The 19,632-nt window shown below is 47.0% G+C and overlaps 1 protein-coding gene and 1 pseudogene across 8 annotated transcripts in view; both read left to right on the forward strand.

The window, feature by feature from the left end:
• The first annotated feature begins 283 nt into the window (after positions 1-283).
• PGS1 (phosphatidylglycerophosphate synthase 1) overlaps positions 284-19,632 on the forward strand; it is a 47,469-nt gene continuing 28,120 nt past the window's right edge. For 5 of the 8 annotated variants that reach the window (XR_013347937.1, XR_013347938.1, XM_077833777.1 and 2 more), the window contains exons 1-7: positions 284-453; positions 9,524-9,713; positions 10,680-10,757; positions 11,888-11,987; positions 12,735-12,924; positions 13,501-13,679; positions 17,035-17,568. Coding sequence is in view for 3 of the 8 variants with exons in the window: in XM_077833777.1 (XP_077689903.1) it covers positions 284-453; positions 9,524-9,713; positions 10,680-10,757; positions 11,888-11,987; positions 12,735-12,924; positions 13,501-13,679; positions 17,035-17,568 (1,441 nt within the window). In the remaining 5 variants the exon portion in view is untranslated. The remainder of the gene's footprint in view (positions 454-9,523; positions 9,714-10,679; positions 10,758-11,887; positions 11,988-12,734; positions 12,925-13,500; positions 13,680-17,034; positions 17,569-19,632) is intronic. The other 3 variants (XR_013347940.1, XR_013347941.1, XR_013347939.1) reach the window with 1 other exon arrangement.
• On the forward strand, positions 1,297-1,707 carry LOC144274570 (large ribosomal subunit protein eL34 pseudogene; annotated as a pseudogene).

A 19,632-nucleotide genomic window follows, 5' to 3' on the forward strand; every position in this document is an offset into this window, starting at 1 on the left:
CTCGGCTGCTGCTAGGCCTCGCCTTCCCGTGACCGGTCTCCCGGCCCCTCCGCCTCAAGCCAGCCTCGCCCAGCCCGCCGCGCCCTGACGCCGCCGGGTGACGCTGCGGCAGGCGGCCCCGGTGCGCCGGCGGCAGCTGGGGGTGGAACCCAGGCGCCCGAGCCGGGCCTGGCTGCGCCCGAGGGGCCGTGTCCGTGGTTCGCGCCCCAAATAAAGTTTTCGCTTTTGAAGTCGGTGGCTTGCGCGTCCCGCGGCGGCCGGAAGCGGAAGTAGCGAGGTTTCCATGGCGGCGGCCGGAAGCGGAAGCAGCGTAGTCTCCATGGCGGCGGCCGGCGGTCCCGCGTTGTGGCGGCGGCTCTTGGGCCTGCTTCCTCACGGGAGGCTGGGCCTGGCCGCGCTGCTCGGGCGCCTCTCGGACCGTCTGTCCCTCGGCCGGGACCGGCGCTCCCGGAGGTAAGGGTGGCCCGTTCCCCGCCCGCGCTGTGCGCCGCCCCGCCCTGGCCGCGCATCGCTGCGGGCTCAGCCGGGCCCGCCTCGCCCAGCGGCCTGCAGCGGGTGCCCGGCGCTGGGCGCCGCCCGCCGGCTTCTGGGGCGGGGCGGGGCGAGGCGGGGCGGCCGGACGCACGCAGCAGGCAGCCCAAGGGCGCGTTGGGTAGGCAATGCGGGGGGAGGGCACGTGCCACCTCCGGCCTCCTCCCGGCCGCCGGGCCGTGTCTGAGGTGCCCAGGGACCACGGGGATGGCACGTTCTAATAAGGCTACGATTTAATCACGGGGAGCGCGAATGTGAATGGAGTCTGTGAAAACTTGGAACTGGCTGTGAAAGCGCATTTGATTTGGCCCCCAGACTGGGCAGCACTGCAACCTGGCGCTCGGGGTCGCAGTGTCGCTCAGGGTTGCCTTGCCCACCCTTCCCCCTCCGTTTATGGAGGGGAAGACCAGTCACACCTGAGTGGCTCTGTGACCCCATGTGCCAGGCTGCAACACCCGGAGCAGAGAGCTGGGCCCAGCCCTGTGGGACAGGAGCTGCTTCTGGGCAGTGGTCTCGCTCTCCAACACTGCCCTTTCTGTGACTTGACTTTTTTTCCTCACAACTCTGCTGGGAAATTTACTAAACATTTTTGTGTCAAAATCATAGCCTTAGTTATAAGCATCTGAACAGAAAGAAATGCAGACACTAAGTATATTTGAAGCCTTAGCTGATCCTCTGGAGTGCAGAGTAGTCCAGAAACCTGAGGAGACCTTTGTTCTTTGTTATGACGCTGCTGATGCTTGCTGTCCCTCTTCCGGTCCCGGCGAGACCAGATATAATAAATGGTTCAGCATCTGACATACCGTCGTAGGTTGTCGTCCAACACAGCCTCCAACAAGACTAGGCTGTCCCGGACACCAGATAACAGGATTGTTTACCTTTACACTAAGAAAGTTGGCAAGGCACCAAAGTCTGCATGTGGTGTGTGTCCAGGAAGACTTCGCGGTGTTCGTGCTGTGTGCCCTAAAGTCCTTATGAGGTTGTTAAAAACAAAGAAGCATGTTAGCAGAGCCTATGGCGGTTCCATGTGTGCTAAATGTGTCCGTGACAGAATCAAACGAGCTTTCCTTATTGAGGAGCAGAAGATTGTTGTAAAAGTGTTGAAGGCACAAGCACAGAATCAGAAATCTAAGTGAATCTCTTTGTATTGTTTGCCTAATAAATGAAAATTCAACTTAAAAAAAAATAAACAGAAATTTGTAGCGCCAGTGATTATGCAAACTAATGGGTGATCAGAAAAAAACGACTTCTCTTTGAAACTCTAAAAGGATCTGGTTGTTTTGTTCTACAGATCAGTGTTTGTTTTATCTGGCATGTGTGTTCCTGCTCCTGATCTCCATCTCTGGAGCTTCTAAACTCAGTATCGTCTCAAATTCCAAATCTACGCATAGCTAGCAAAAGTTCCTCTAGAGTAGGGCAGAATAATTTAATGATCTCTTTGGACTCCCAGGTTTGACCTACTCCATGGCATCTCCAACTCTTTTTCATTCTGTGGATTCCTTGGTAAAACTTGCCTTCCATTCGCAACAGCCCATTCCCCCAGTTATTAAATTCTTTCCTTCGTCAGACCACCAGGAAGCCCAATTTGAGAACTACTGGCCTAATCTTGTGGAAGGTGACTTTCTCTGGAGAGATCAAGAAAAGGAAATTGAATTTAGGAAAGCTTATGCCTGATTTCGGTTGGAATCTTTTGGATTCTTGAGCAAATATTTAGTTTTAAAAGAAGTTACAATACTGTACCACTTCCAGCCAATCCAAAAACAAATCTGCTAGATTCTGCATTGTCATAGTCTCTTGAGGTCTTGTTGTTTTCAGAGGAGCCTTCTGTTATTGAACCACAGCCCTCCCCCGCCCCCCAATAGGAATGCAAAGTCTCAGGATATAAATTATTACTGAGAGGAATTGTAACTGCAGCAATCACAGAGCACAGGCCAACTGCCTGACTGTATATGTCACAGTTTTGAAACAAAGCCATTAAGCAATTACCTTTTTTCTGGCACCATGTATGTCTTATTACCCTGCTTTCTGAGATTTTTCATCTGGGATAATTCCATGCACAGTCTCCAAATCTGATTCATATTAAGAAAAATCAGCATTTCTTATATCCTCAAATTATAAGGTTGGCTTCCAGTTTTCTTTAATTTCTTCATTTTCCCTGAAGTTGGGTACAGCATTTTGTGTCTGTATCTTTAACATTTTTGCATCTAAATTAAGTATAAAGAAGTGATTGCTGAATTAGAGCCATGTTGTGGTTCATCCTCTACCCCTTTGCGCTCTTGTGTTGGAGCATAAGATGGTCACATGCTGCACTTTATTCTGGGCAGATTGCATACTGATGTTCCAAGCTCCGCAGCCATAAATTCTTGTAGAATACCATATAGTGTGCTATTCTCAAGTTCAGATGAACTTTGACTTCAGCAGAAATCTCCTGCTGATAATGCTCTGCAGTTAGCTTATCAGGGACGGAAAAGCTCCTCACTAAAAATGTTGGCACTTGTACAATAGGAGTGTAGTTTATAAAATGTTTAAACAGTAACACTCGCCAGCTGGCCACTTACACAAGATGTGTGGGCATCCTTGGGAGGTACATGACAGAAGGCTACATTTCCTTCATTCATCCACTAAATGGAGGCATCAGATAGGATGAACCTTGCTGAAGACTGTTGCTTTTTTTTAACGTGTGGTGTCATATTTTGTAGTAACTGGCGAGTTGGTTACTTTTCCACCAGTGTCTTTCTGTTAGATACTTACACTATCCAGTTGGAGGCTGAGTGCCAGCACGAGTAATAACTGCTGCTAAATACATTGGAGCTCTTTTTAGAAGATGCTGAATGATGATGCCTTTTTGCAGTGTACAGTAATTTTAAAGTCTTTAAATTATCTTGGATAGTTGTGAGTCTTGCGTTATTTGGGAAAGGCCATTTGCTGCTGGTATTACAGGAAGTTTGTTACATTCTCATAACTACTTGACCTTGTCTCCGCAGATGTTCTGACTGTTCTGTTCTCACCAATTCACTTGGGTACAGTAAAACTTACTTAAAGATTTATTATCAAGAGATGGCGAACAATGAGTTCCTTATTCAAAAGCTGTCCCCACCTCTGGGCCAAGGGGCCGAGAGGTGGGGGCAGCTTTTGAATAAGGAACTTGTTGTTCGCCATCTCTTGATACTTAAAACTTACTTAAAGATTTATTAAGTGGCAACCAAGCCACAATTTCTGTTGCCAATTTCCATGAAGAATCAATTGCTGAAAAAGTGGTTGGATGCATTAAATCTGGTTCGCAAAGCAACTCCAGTATTAGCTGCCCATGTTGTCTCCTGGGCAAAAGGGTGCAGAGCTCTTTCTTGTATTTAGTCTACTTAATTCCTGGTATTTTTAATATAGTAAGTTATGTTTGGGGAAGGGTATCTTCTTATCCTGTGAATCACTGAAACTTTCATTTCACTTAACAAAATTGTCACAGTTCTCTCATGGTGGTGTTTTGTTTTCTAATAGTACAACTTTTACAGTGTGAGTCAATGCATACATGACTTTTTTTCATTTTACAACCTGTGTGCTGCTTTACCCTCTCTTGTCCCCTGGCATCTTCTTTTACTGATACTTTTCTAGTGGGTGGGAGGTGAGCAGCAGCCTGACCTGTGAGTGCTGACGTGACCTCACAGACTCCAGTGAGAGTGTGGCTTGCTTCTCTCCTCAATGGACTTAAAAACAGAGAAAGCAAGAGTCTGGGAAGAAAAGAACAGGCCATATGTTTAGCATCACACTGCTGCTTGATTTTGGCAGTTCAAAGAAGTTCCTCTCAAGCTTCTCTGCTTGTTGGCTGCGTCAGTGTTTTAACTACAAAATCAATTTTCAGACTCAGCCATTGACCCATAAAGCTCTGCAAAAAGAAACAGTGTATACCCAAGTGCTGAATTTCAAGGCAAGAGCAATTTGCAGATCCCACTGTGTGGTGACTTCTGTGTGGGTGAAAGGACTGAGCTGGATTCTGCAGTTTCAGTTCATTTCCTGTACTGCAGCTGAGGTTTTACAGTGAATCGTAGCTTCTGAGTTCCCTCTAGTATGTACAAGTCTGCATGACAAAACCACAATTCTTAAAAATAGAATGTCCAGAAAAACTCCCATCTATAAATAGGGAACGGATTTTATCCAGAAAAGATTCAGATTGACCTCTGCTAGTTCTGGTTTCTTTTTCAGATTAATTAGTCATTGTTTGTGGACTGACTTGAAAGCTTTTTCCGTCTGTTCTTGGACACTCTTGGTTTGTTGGAAATGTGGGTTCTAGTGGTTTCTCTTAACTTAGGGTTCTGATGGCTGTATGTGCAGAATGTTTTTGGGATGATTTGCAGGTAGTTGCTTGAGTATTTTCAGTGGTCTGTGGGTAGAGGTATCTGCTTCAAAAAAACACTGTTGCTAGTTACAGTTGACTAGTGCCAAACTTGTATTCACTTTGAAGGGTTTTGTAGCCCAAATTATAAAATCCTGCAGATTCCACATCAAATACATTACAAACTCCAGATTTGTCTTATGCACTTATGTCAAATGCACTTACACATTTTATTTTTAAATCTTAGAGGCATCAAAGAAGATTACAAAGGGTAACCAATGCCTATCAACACACACAGAGAACCTGGCATAAAGTACAGTCTTTCCCACAGTGACAGTGGTTTCCAGAAGAGTATTTATTGAGGGTTTTTTATGGAGGGGTGTAGTTTAATTTCTGTCTTCAGACTTTCTGCAGTGAAACAACTTCATTGAAATCTCAAAAATGCTATTGAAAAATTTTCTTTTGAAACTTGATTCTAGGCCGTTGTCATGTTATTTGGGAAATGCAGTTTGCTTCAGGCTTGGCCATCAGTCTAGTGAAGAAAATATTGATCCTCGGGTGTATGAATCACTAGTTGCTGTCATGTTGCATGTAAAATTTGCTGTCACCACCTCATATGGAATAATTGTAGGGGTCAATAATTGTAGGAGTAACAGTAGGGGGAAATTAGTATGGGGAAACCAGTTTTTGCAAACTGGACACCATCAAATTAGGCCTGAATAAAGACTGGGAGTGGATGGGTCATTACAAAAACTAATTTCCCCATACTATTTCCCCCTACTGTTACTCACACCTTCTTGTCAACTGTTTGAAATGGGCCACCCTCATTACCACTACAAAAGTGATTTTTCCTTCCTTGGTATTCTACTGTTGAGAATAGCCTACTTCCACTTTAATTGAATTGTCTCGTTAACACTGACCCCCCACTTGGTAAGGCAACTCCCATCTTTTCATGTACTGTGTATATATACCTGCTACTGTATTTTCCACTCCATGTATCCGATGAAGTGGGTTTTAGCCCTCGAAAGCTTATGCCCAAATAAATTTGTTAGTCTCTAAGGTGCCCCAAGGACTCCTGATTGTTTTTAGTGATAAGTCTGTTGCCATCACAGTGTCTCTCTGCTCAGCTTAATCCGTGTAGGTCACTCTGCAGGACATAGTAAGCAAAGACCTCCGGTGTGCTTGCATGGTGCTGCTCAGCTCCTGTAGGATGCAGGTGGATAACTTAAAAAACAACAGCCCTTAAAAATGCATTTCATGTAGGTAGCTGCTTTTGGAAATGGCTAGGGAAGTGCTTTAAAATGCCTTTTCTTTAGGGAAGGTTTCCATTCCTCTTCAAGATCAAATTACTGCTGTTCAAAGTTCAGTCCGCATGATCTGCTAGGAATTATTATACAGGCTGACTCCATTGTCACTGCCTATTCATCGCAAACTGTTGGATTTTCTGGGAAATGCAGCTGCAAACTGGCTTTTATGCAAGGGCTTTTGCAAACCTTGTGAAGATTCAGTGTTTTATCATGAAGTAAATAAGTGAAATCATCTTATCTTCCTGGAACCTGTGGTCATTTTGGCTTTGAATGGTGGTAAAACTGAAGAGTTCCTCATAAAATTCTGGTAATACTCAAGTGGATTTTCTTTGTATGAGATGACGGCATGTGTCAGGGCAGATCAAAATTACAGGGTTGCATGTTGGCCCTGAGGGACCAACCATTCCTCAGAGATATGAGGAGCAGGCACGGTTCTTTGTGTGTAAATGTCCTATTCCTGTAACTTGGACTAATAGTTTTGGTTTGAGCAGTCATTTCCCAGCTCTGTAGATGAAGTTCAGTGACTTGTTTTTCCATTCCTGGATCTCTCCTTGGATGCCACTGCTAATTGTGCTGAATTGTGTGGTGACTTTGTGATATGGACAAACTTCCATGAAGGGTCAGTGTGTGACCTGCCTGTGGCCCATTCAGAATTTCACTCTCGGTCTCGAAAGGGGAAAGGATAGTTCACTCACTCCCCCTCCCCATGCCAGTTATCTGTCCCTCTGCACCCCAAAGACAAACCTGCAGCTCTGAGCAATGGGCCTTCTCCCAAATGGCTCTCAAGAGGAGGAAGTTTGAATTGTTCTTTGAGACTTTTTTTTGGTAAAAATGTTTCCTGCAACTCATTTTCCAGTTACACTTTGCAGCTTCAGTGAGTGAAACCTTAACTTCCTCCTTCCAATCCCTTATGCTCTGCATGACACTGTATGTTAGCTGCAGTTTCTTCCCATTCAGCTTTCAGCTCATATATTTTGTCTGAGGCATACTTCAGAACTTGGCAGCTTTCTCTGGGTTTTTCAATGAGGGGAGTTCCTGGATTGTGGTGGTTGTGGCTTGCAGCATTATGCATTCAGTAGCTTTGCTAGGACTGGTGTTGGGTGCTTTGTGTGTTCTACATTTTGTTCTGGATCAGTCCTGAAGTACTTGGTTTATTAAAAATGTGGATTCAAAAATGTGTCTTAAAGGTCACACACAGTTGTGAAAGCTGTTATAAAGCTCTTGGATTGGATTATAAGAAGTGTGTGCTTGGGGGAAACACAAATCAGAGTGGCTATAACAGAACGGGAAACAGCGTTTGGTCACAAGGAAGCTGATGTTTGTGTAGTAAAGGCAGTGTTGAGGAGTGATTTGTCCCAGGGTTGGCAGAGAGCATAAAGAGAGCCTTTGGAAAGCTGAGTTAGAATGGGGCGTCCTAGGAGTTAGCGCCCTCCATTTGTTACTCTAGCACGGGGTGGCCAAACTTTTTTTGGCCTGAGGGCCACATCAAGATTTCGAAACTGTATGGAGGGCCAGGTAGGGAAGGCTGTGCTTCCCCAAACAGCCTGGCCTCCGCCCTCTCCCGCTCCTCCCCCCCCCACCCCGACTGCCTCCCTCAGAACCTCTGACCCATCCAACCCCCCCCATTCCTTGTCCCCTGACCGCCCACCCCGGGACCCCCAACACCCTTGCTCCCTGTCCCCTGACTGCCCCAACCCCTGTCCACACCCCTGCCTGCTGACAGGCCCCCCCGGTACTCCCACGCCTATCCAACCGCTCCCTGTCCCCTGACTGCCCCCCAGAATCCCCTCCCCCTTATCCAACCCCCCTGCTCCCCGCCCCCTTATCATACCACTCAGAGCACCAGGACTGGCGGCCACGCCGCCCAGTCAGAGCCAGCTGTGCTGCCATGCTGACTGGCAGGAGCTCACAGCCCCGCCGCCCAGAGCGCTGGTGGCATGGCGAGCTGAGGCTGTGGGGGAGGGGGGACAGCAGGGGAGGGGCCAGGGGCTAGCCTCTCCAGCTGGGAGCTCAAGGGCAGGGCAGAATGGTCCCGCGGGCCATAGTTTGCCCACCTCTGCTCTAGCATTTCTTTCTGCTCTCAGTGCCATTCATTGTCTGTCTTCCTCTTTTTGCATGTCTGCTCTGCTGCCCCTCAGGGAGCCTCTCCCTTTGTGGAATCCAGGGGAGTCACTGATGTTCAGGTCTGCCTTCTTCTATCTTTTGCTCCTAGTTTTCTGCTTCCACATGTAACTCTGGTGAGCCTGGTGTGATGGACAGAGGTGAAAGGGAGTCTTAACATCAGTGAGATGTGTAATGCTGCAGGCCCACTTGCATAGACTTATAGACTTTAAGGCCAGAATGGACCATCATGATCATCTAGACTGACATCCTGCATATTGCAGGCCACAGACACTTACCCACCCTTTCTGTAATAGACCACTAACCTCTGGCTGAGTTACTGAAGTCCTCAAATCATGATTTAAAGACTTCAAGTTACAGAGACTCCACCATTTACACTAGTTTAAACCGACAAGCGGCCCATGCTACAATGGAAGGTGAAAACCCCTGAGGGTCTCTGCCATTCTGACCCAAGAAGAAATTCCTTCCCGACTCCAAATATGGCGATCAGTTAAACCCTGAGAATGTAGGCAAGACCAACCAGCCATACCCCTGAGAAAGAATTCTCTGTAGTAACTCCGAGTCCTCCCCATCTAGTGTCCCATCACCAACCTTTGGAGATATTTTCTGCTAGCAGTCACAGATTGGCTACGTGCTATTGTAGGCAGTCTTATCATACCATCCCCTCCATATATTTATCAAGCTTGAAACCAGTTAGGTTTATTGCCCCCACAGCTCCCGTTGGAAGGGTGTTCCAGAGCTCACTCCTCTGATGGTTAGAAACCTTCATCTAATTTCAAGCCTGAACTTGTTGATGGCCAGTTTCTATCCATTTGTTCTTGTGTCCCCTTTGGCATTTAATTTAAGTAACTCCTCTCCCTCCCTGGTATTTATCCTTCTGATGTATTTATAGAGAGCAATCAGATCTCCCTGTAGCCTTTGTTTGATTAGGCTAAACAAGCCATGCTCTTTGAGTCTCCTCTCCTAAGGTAGGTTTTCCATTCCTCAGATCACTCTAGTCACCCTTCTCTGCACCTGTTGCAGTTTGAATGAATCTTTTTTAAACATGTGGGACCAGAACTGCACATAGTATTCCAGATGAGGTCTCCCCAGTGCCTTGTGTAACAGCACTAATACTTCCCTGTCTCTACTGGAAATACCTCGCCTGATGCACCCTTTGCTCATGAACCTGGACGGTGCTTGTAGGAAACTGCAATTCCATCATGCAGAATTCCTCAATCTGTTTTTCCTTTGCCAGATCATCATGGCTGCTGCTGGCCCCATTGCTCACCCCTGTGGTTCCTCAGGTCACAGCCCCATCATTCTGTGTTTGTCCCGAGGGTGCGCACAGGTTCCAGTGGATCAGGAACCTGGTTCCAGAGTTTGCGGTCTCCAGCTCTCGCATCCGGGTGCTCTCATCCCCAACTGAATTCTATGAACTCATGAAGGTGAGTTGTGTGCTTCCAGCATGCATGTGGGGAGGTGGTGGCAGCTGTTAATGTGACTGGTATGCAGGTTCCATAATGTATCTCTCCTCAGACATGCAACAGGGTTGGAAGGAGAATTTCCTTGTTCAGTTTGATTGTTTGGATCTTGTCAAGTTAAAATTAGCAACCCTACATTTCAGAAATGCTCAAATGTAGGGATGAGGAGTTCTTAAAATGACAGTGTCAGGATTGCCTTATGATTTGTAAGTTATTGGGGAACAGGATTGGCCAGACCAGGGGTACCAGTGAATGAGTCAGTAGGACCTCCAGGAGCTTCCACAGACAGGCCTTCCTTTGTAAAGTCAGTGCTGGAGGAGATATGCTACTGGCAAATGCCACACTTAACTTCCATGTGGGACAAGTGGGGAAGATGAAAGCACCCAGAGGCATAGGCGCTGACTCCGTGGGTGCTCCAGGGCTGGAGCACCCATGGGAAAAAAATGGTGGGTGCTTAGCATCCACCAGCAGCCCCCCTATCAACGCCTCTCCTTCTCCACAGTGCTTCCCGCCCACCTGCGACCCCACGGATCAGCATCTCCCCCTCCCAGTGCTTGCTGCAGATCAGCTGTTTTGTGGCATCAGGAGGCACTGCAGGGGAAGGAGTGTGGGCACAGCGTGCTTGTGGGAAGGGTAGAGCTGGGCGGGAAGAGGCGGAGCGGGAAGATGCAGGGGTGGGGCAGGGCATTGGGGGAAGGGGTGCAGAATAAAAATGAATACTTGGGTAACACTGAAGGAGGGAAAGGCATACCCCTCTAAAGTGGCTGAAGTTAAATCCCATCAGGGAGCTCTGCTGCTTGTCTGTGGCTTAATTCTGTAGCTGCCAGGGCTACGAAAGGGATTTGGTGTTCTCTGCAGAGCCAAGAGTGTTTATGAAATCACAGCTCAGCATGTGAACATGCACTTGTTTTCCTCTTCCCCTGTCCTCAGGAACAGATAAAGGCAGCCAAGCAGCGAGTAGTGGTGGCTTCGCTGTACCTCGGAACAGGACTCCTAGAACAGGAGCTGGTAAGTGTGGATGGATGCTTGAAAAAATACCTACTTGGATAGGTGCCCCGTGCATTGACTTTTGCTTTAGCTGGAGTGGGGGGTCCATCTGAGCGCCTGGACTCAGACTTTGCCTATGCTTCCATCCTCTTGCTTGGGAGCCTTTCAACATGGCTCCAGACTGCACATGGGGCTTGGCATGCAGAAAGGGCACCTGAAGGATAGGCTCAGGGAATGTGTGGTGTAAACTTATTACTGATCTCAGGAACTGTCACACATGCCATGAATCTCGATGGGTAATGGGGTTAAAAATTATTGGCACAGTTTCTGCATATTTTCTCCTACTGTGGGGTTGCTGGTACTCACACACTAGCACTTGCTTTCAAAAGAGTGGAAGTAGTTTTAGTGATGCTAATGTGGTAGTCTGTATCGTGTGTCCCCTGTGTACTGCATACAGGTGCAGTGAGTGTGATCTGTGTGTGTACAACTTCTTGTCAGCCTGTCGTAGCAAGGGGAGGTCTCTGTTTTGCCTCATGTTGCTTTACCTTCTCTACTCCCTACCTTTCCCCACTGGAAACAAGGCTTTTCTCTACAAAGAGCTCTGAGCAGAAATCTTGAGCCCTGAAATGATTCTGTAGCTTGAAATACAAATTCCACCATGAGGACAAGTCCAGCAGGTGGGCAGATTATCTTGGATGTTGATTTGTTTGGCTTCCTCTGTAACTGATTTAAGACTTGTACACAGGACTTTAATCCGCTCATAATAGGAGCAGAATAGGCCCTGCAGCTCACAGGAACTGCCCCTCCCCTTTGGATGGCAGTGGAAGTCTCTGATCTAGGAGTGAGGCTGGGTGACTCTCTGCTGTGTGTAACTAGAGTTCAGAGGCTTGAATCGTGGCTTTGTGTGCAGACAAAATCTGTACCCTCGTTATTTCTGATGCCCCAGATGACGTTAGTGCTTTATATATTTAAAAAAAAGAGACAGGGTCACTGTCCCAAAGAGGTTACATCTAAATTAGAAAGATTGATGACTGGAAAAGATTCATAGAGAGGCACACAGGCTTTCCCAGCAACTGGCTCCCTGGGTTGTACAATCCAGAGTGTAGGTTCACTTACTCTGGGTAATGTGCAGTGTGACTGTTTCCCTTCAGGTGGATTGCATAGAAGAAACCCTGGAGAGGTCACTGCAGGCAAGTGGGCCCTCGGACTTCAGAGTTTCCATTCTCCTAGATTTCACAAGGGGATCTCGAGGTAGGTATTATGGGGTGTCCCTCCCCCTGCCCACTTCCCAGGCTCGTTTCAGCAAGCTAACTGGATTGGTCAGATGAGCTTGGAGGTCCGTGCTCTAAAAAATAGCTTATCGGACCCAAAGATTTAAAACCTGCTCTCTTCTAAAACCAGCTCTGTTTTGCTAAGAGCCACAAGTCATCAAAATACAGTAGCTTTGTATTCTCACGTAACTTTCCAACACGGTAGTATTATTTCAGAAAATAAATGATGGGAACGTTAAAATAGCTGAGCCAAATCCTGCCCTCAGTTACACCCAAGCAACCCCACCAACTCCAGTTCCTGTGTCAGTGGAATTTGCTCCACCCCCAGCCCTCTTTTCTGCTCCTTCATCTTGTAAAGGAGGGTTGGAGTTGGCAGAAGTGGTGGTGGTGTAAATCCTCACTCCAGGTCAGTTAGTGTTACGTGCAGCCAGGTGAAGAAGCATGAGTGTGACCATCATGCTAAATAATTTATAAAGCCCACTCACCAGTGGCCTTGGAATGCTGGTTACATCATGATAACATTAATATAAAATGCAAATAAATCCTCTCTTAAAACAAGAAACCCTCTCAAAATGTCAAGCAAATAAAGCAACAGATCCTAGGGAAGGCAGCTTCCAGCTTGGGGGAGGGGGATCTGTTTTGCCCTCTTGTTGGGGTCCTGGCTGGCAGATTTGGTGGTGTGGTAGAAAAGTGGCTCCATGTATAACTATTCCCATCTGTGTCTCAGGCAGAAAGAACTCTCGAACCATGTTACTTCCACTGCTGAGAAGGTTTCCAGAGCAAGTCCGTGTATCCCTCTTCCACACTCCAAATCTGCGTGGGCTTCTCAAATGCTTAATCCCTGAGCGTTTCAACGAAACCATCGGGCTGCAGCACATCAAGGTTTACCTCTTTGATGATAACGTGATCCTGAGTGGGTGAGTTCTGCCTCTGTCCATCCTTATACGTATTCTGTGCCCCATTTGGGAGAGGGGGTGTGCCTGTTTTCCTGACTAGGGTTACAGAGAGAGATCCAGTCAGGGGTGTGGTAAAGAAGCAGCACAGTTAGATCTGAGAATGCACATTACTGGTCTTGAGAGACATGCTGACTGCATTGTTTTCATTTGGAACCTGCTTACGCCTTAGTGAGCACTATGGTGTTGCAACTGTCACAGGATTCAGAGGGAAATTTCTTGCTTTTGTGGATCTCTTCCACATTAGCTGCACAGAGTTAGGGAGCTGCATTGTAAGCTGTTTGGGACGGTCATCTTGTTCTGTGTTTGTACAGCACCTAGCACAATGGTGTCCAGGTCCATGAACAGGGCTCCTAGGTGCTAGGATAATACAAAAAATAAATATCACTCTTGTTGGGGAATGTTCTTTAAAAAGTGAAATCAGGGCATTTTGTATTGTAATTCTGCAGCTGTATCTAGGCCTGTGCAATGAGATATGTGATGAGGACCATGTGGTTGTACTCTTTATCCTGGCATTCTTACCCTCCTCTCCTCCGCCAGTGCAAACTTGAGTGACTCGTACTTCACCAATCGGCAGGACCGCTATGTGTTCCTACAGGACTCTCATGAGATCGCAGATTTCTTCACTGAACTAGTGGATGCAATTGGAGATGTGTCGCTGCACTTACAGCCAGATGATACAGTCCAGATGATGGAGGGGATGGTGCATCCTTACCAAGGTATGATAGTCATCTGACCTGTAATATGAGGGTGATGTGGCCCAGATGAAGGAGGGAATAACAATGGGAAGGGATGGGTGGAGTGGGTCTGACTCCAATACTTTATGGATCACTGAGGGCTTGATGTTGGTCAGCTGGGTGTGGGGAATCCCCTTCCATCCCACTTGTTGCAAAACCAAGATTACTAGGAATTGCCACACTGGATCTGCCCAGAGGTCTGTCTAGTCCAGTATCTTGTCTCTGACAGCGGCCAGTACTAGCTGCTTCAGAGGAAGACGCAAGGAACCGCAGAAGTCAATTATAGAATAACCAGCCCGTAGGGTGCATTTCTTCCTAACCCCACTGGTTAGTAATTGATTTAGGCTCTGAAGCAAGACGGACTGTATCCTTTCCAAGATTCTTAGCTATATTAATATAGTTCCCTATAAATATCTTGAGGGCATGTATGACTCCAGTCTGTTTTCAGTGAATAGTATTTTGCAATCAGATGTGTTCCTGGCTTTCAGATAAGTGCCCAATTGGAAGGAGGCAGGGACCCTATGGTGGAGGAATGGGCAGATGGGGTGGGGGGAGGAGAATATTTCAGATGACATGTGGTACTCTGGTAACAGGGGGTTTGTGTGTGGGTAAAGCTTATGCTGTGGGAAGTTATTGTACAGTGCATTGTCCAGAGCATTGGACCCCTGTGTCTTAGGGAAGCAGTACTAAACATAAGTCAGTGTCCAGTACAAGGCACACAGGGCTGTTGCCATCTTCCAAGTGGAAGCCTAGTTCAAGTACTGCCAACTAGCAAAGCTGCTTCCTGGCAGCAGGGTGTCTGGAATGTCAGTAACATTCCGATGTGATGCTTCCAAAGCTAAATGTAATAGAAGTAGATGGATCCAGTGAGCAATGACAACCCTCCAGCAGGCTCATTTTGTGTGGGATAATGCTGGAGGCAAACATGCCTGATAAAGAACCAAGTCCTTCTTGGGTTTTAGCTGGGAGCTTCTTTTTGGCAGGTAGCATGCAAATATTTGTCTGCTGTGTCTAATCAGATAAATGGTCTTTTCCAAGTGTAAAAGAGCAGCGTCTAGGCAACTAGTCAGTGGGGTGTTAGACCTGTGAATGATAAACACATCAAGAGGCCTAACACCCTACTGACTTGTTGTCTAGACACAGCTCTTTTACACTTGGAAACCTTGCTTCCAATGGGGATAGATTACTTCAGTGCTTGAGCTAGTTTGATTCAGTCCTTTCTAGTTGTTTGGAGCAAGTATACACCCTCTGGGCCCTGCCAACCTTCATCAGCTTGCTTTACAGGTTGGTCCCTGCTAGGAGTCTGGGACTAATTTTTCAGCCCAAGAGAGAAGCCTAAGCATTCTTCAGTGGGTAGTTAGTGTTAAATGGCTATATTAAATGTAGTGTGTAGCTCCCAGAATGGTGGTAGCAAAGGGTGCTTTCAGCTCATCCTGCCCACTATGACGTAGAAGATGGGCCAAACCTACCAAAGGAGGATCAAAAGGAAATGTCTCTCTTGAACGAAGGATGCACGTCTTCTTACTTTGTAGCTCCCTGTTATCTTCCAGACTTGCTTGAGAGGCCAACTGTTAGTGCTTATTGTTGCTGTTCCTAAACTGGGCAGCAGGGGTCACTGAAAGTGACCTAAGGGTCACCCTCCCCTTCAGAGAGGAACAGTCCATGTCAGCAGCTGTTTAATGTTTCTTCCCCAGCCCATGGGGATCTGGGAACTGCTCTTCTGCTTAGGGGCATGTTGTTCTGTAGCACTACAGGGTGGAGAATATCAGACATGGGGAACTGAGTGAAATCAAAGGGAGGAGACGCTCTGAATTGAGCCACGTTGAAGTACTGTAGGCAGGCCTTCATCCATACGACATGATGTGGTTGTGTCTCTGGGTGTGTGTGTGTGTGTAATGGGTGACAGTGCTGTCTGGTGGGGATGTAGAGGGCGCTCTTGCATTTCCCCATAGGACATGTAAATTTGCTGAGTCAAATCACTGGCTCTAGGTAATGGGATTCAGCAGGAGAGGAAGGTGGATTCAGCAGGAGAGAGAGGTGGAACAAACGTGTCTCCTTCACAAACCCACAATTCAAATTGCAAATTGAGATTCATAGATACACCATAGGCTTGTTGCGGCTGCAAATGTGTGTTTTCCCAGTTCTAGTCCCAGCAGAAGAGACTGGAGATCCCTTTGTTATAAAGTACAGTAGAAAGTTGCTGTGATCCTTTGGCTGGAGCAAATTTCAGTCCCTAAGAAAAGTCCCAGTCTGATTCAGAAGGGATTGTTCTGCTCTGCAGTGAAGTTGTAGGTGGTGTATCAGGTCTGTATCTGGCACAAACAGGATCCTGCACTGCACTCCTGGTAAACAGCACTTTACTGGCACTCAAATACCACAGTGTGGGGTGCGGTGTAAGAACCTGAGCAGAATAGGGTGGCATCAATTGAGTACTGTCCTGTGGGGCCAGATGGAGCTAGTGTCTGCAGCTTGTAGGCGACAGAGAACCTTTTGTACAAAAGTAAATGAGTGGCTCTTAGTTCCCTCTGGCATTTGCCTAAAATCCCCATCTGGAAATTCTGGTGGCACTTGATTCCTGAGGTTTTTTTCCAGAAGGTCCCCCACTAAACTGACTGTGCAAATATAGGGTTGCCTTTGGAACATTCCAGTCCTCTTCAGAGGACAGCTGTGGTGCATAGCTTTCAAGGACAACCATTCTGCCCCAGCCCTGCTCGTAGCCTTTTCATTTCCCACTGAGCATGAAGCTGCTGCCCATGTTCAGGCCTTCCTTCTATGAAGGCTGACTACTTCTCCCTCTGTCATGTGCTGCCCTAGCTGTGCTAATGCCCACATTTCTGTCTTGGAGAGGCAGCATGCAGTCTCCATGGCGATGGTCTCTTTGGGTTGCTTCCACTGTGGTCCTTCTGCATGTAAGTTTCCCTACTACATAGCTCTGTATCAGTGATACTCAGACCTCAGTGGTTCAGGAGCCAAACTAGAAAACAACATTACCCAAAAGAGCCACAGGAGTGTGAATTCATTGCTTCATTTACCGTAGAGCCATGTAGTCATATTTAAACATTATGCCAGGGAACTAGTTAGATTTTATATTACATATATTATTCTCACAGCAAAGTGACTGACCAAACATTATTATTTTATCAATTACAATTGGTTAATAACATAGTAAAAGCCTCCTGATTGGTTAATAACTTCGATTGGTTAATAATGAAATCACACCATCATGGGCTGCAAAGAACCGCAGGAGACCCATTAAAGAGCCACTGGCAGCTCGCGAGCCTCAGCCTGAGTGTCACAGCTCTATATCTTCTGTTAGTCATTCCTTGTTTTCACTCAGGAGACAAGACGACATATTGTGAAGTGGCAAATAGGAGAGTAATGGAAGTGATCAACGCTGCCAGGACACGACAAGAACTCCACACGCAGACTTTTCATGGGAGGAGATCAGAAGGAGATCCGTTATTGCCCCAGCAAAACCCTGATGCAGGAGGGGACCAAAAAACAGAACCGGACACCTGGATTTATCCACTAATTCAAATGAAACCCTTTGGGATTCAAATAGACGAGATAGTCACAGAGACGTTGCTGACAGAGGCAGAGCAAGGTGCCAGAATACACCTCACCACTGGTTACTTCAACCTCACGCAAGCCTACATGGATCTCGTTCTGAGCACCAGAGCAGAGTATCAGATTTTGCTGGCCTCACCAGAGGTGAATGGGTTCTTTGGTGCCAAAGGGGTGGCAGGTGCCATTCCTGCTGCCTATGTTTACATTGAGCATCAGTTTTACAGCGAGGTGTGCTGCCTTGGCCAGCAAGACAGGGTCCAACTGCGGGAGTACTACAGGAACGGATGGACTTTCCACGCTAAAGGTGAGACAGCCTGTCCTTAGGAGGCCTTCTGTAGAGAGATTAAAGGTTAGCATAGATACAGAGCATCAGGCCAGTGAGAGGCTGGGTGGGTGCTTCGTCCAGTTCTAAGCCATATATCCCTGTCAAACATACTAGGTCCAAAAGATGCATAAATCTGGATGGTTCAGGGGACTGAAGATGGAAATTGGTCCCTCATCTCTAGGATTTTGGTTCAGGTCCAGCCCAGTCCCAAGTCAGTAGTGACTAGAAGCAATTATTATTTAACAGTTTTTAATTATTGGCACTTTGAGTAGAAGTCAAGGATGGACTGAGCTCCCCGCTCCTCTGAGCTGGCCTCTTCATAGAAGTTTAGGGTAGAGGAATCATAGTGTAGGGAAATCATGCACTGTATTAAATTACAAAATTACTTTACCTCTCATAGACATGTGGGTGGGGGGGAAGAGAGTGGTTCAGACTACACTTGGTGGGGGAGAAGAGGCATCTGGTTCTGCTCATGATAGTGGTAGCAGTTCTGATTCATAGTTTCTCAGTTTCCTGTTGCATTGATCTAACCCATTTACAGAACAGGAAGTGATGCAATTAGTCATAGAATCATAGAATATCAGGGTTGGAAGGGACCTCAGGAGGTCATCTAGTCCAACCCCCTGCTCAAAGCAGGACCAGGTCCTAGTCCTGTTGTAAGGATGTGAAAGGGATTGGAGTGCAGGAAATTGGCAGGATCTTCAATGTAAACAGGAGCCACAGTGACCCAGCAGTGACTCCAATGTTCTGGGGTATCTAGGGGATGCGTCCCTGACCATCTTTACAAACCTAACGGAGGGCTGGAGGTATATAGGTGCATTTCCCTCTGTTGTACAAGAGAGTTCAGCACACAGAGAACAGCATGGCAGAATATGTAGAGATGAGTAGGCAAATACATATGTGACCACTTAAAGGAAGTCCCTGAGAGAATGCTTCCAGAGGGCCCCCACGAGGAGTCATGTGCCAACCCATGTGGCCACAGTAGTTTCTGAGCAGTAGTTGGGGGAATTGGCCATGCCCGCAACTACCGAGTCCAACACTGCTCAGACTGGGGCATAAATTCCCCACTTCAGTTCCTCTGTAGTCTCCTGCCAGAGCAATGAGACCCACACTTACCTGCTCTCCAAGTAGTTATACATATGTAGTTGTAAATTGTTTGTGATTCATGAATAGTTTTCATAGTTGAGTGTTGGTAGGAAGTCTGTTTAATTGTTGTGTGCTTTCGTACGTAGGACTGCTGTGTGTGGAGTTGAGCTCACCACTTTGCAAACAGCTTTTCTGTCTCTCTAGGTTGTTATACAGCTCTATCCCATAGCATCTGACCTTCTCACAAATATTCATGACTTATCCTTGAAGCATCCCTGTGCTGTAGGAAAGTATTATACCCGTCTTGCACATGGGAAATATAGCCCCAGAGAGATTAAGCCACGGTCACACAGGAAATCTTTGATATCCCTGCTATTCAAGTCCTTGGTTTCACTGAGCTCTGCTGATGGCCTTCAACCCCAATGCACAGCACCCGCTGCTATTCCAGTTCTCCTCAAGTAAAGCTGGCAGTTTTGCCAGGTCATGTGGTGGGACACCCTCCCCTCGAGACAACTACAGGGTCACTGCATGCAAGATCTCATCTGGTGTTAATGTTTGTTTCCAGAGTCAGCTTTGCACTCTGCTGAGGGGCCTGCTAATCATCTGCAGCATAAATCCAATTAGAACAGAGGAACGGTGCAGCTAGTCCCTTGAGCCAGTGTTTTTGGAGAATGTCTGCCTGACACTGGCTGTTAATGATTGTGGGAATGGCACTATCTACCCTGGTTCCTGCAGGGCTGCTCGGAAGAGGGTTCAGAGGTGGTGGAAGAGGAAGCTGCTGACTAAGGCCTTCCCTTGACTAACAAATGTGTGTTTTTCCACATCTGTGCTATCAGTGGTGGGAGCATTAGTGAAGACAGCTGCAGACCTTTTTACCAGCATGTCCTCTAACCTGTGTATGCAATACCTATGCCACAGCTTACATTGCTTGTAATACCTGTACAGGAGAATGCTTAC

Source organism: Eretmochelys imbricata, chromosome 14 (assembly GCF_965152235.1).
Source record: "Eretmochelys imbricata isolate rEreImb1 chromosome 14, rEreImb1.hap1, whole genome shotgun sequence".
NCBI classification, from domain to species: Eukaryota; Metazoa; Chordata; order Testudines; family Cheloniidae; genus Eretmochelys; species Eretmochelys imbricata.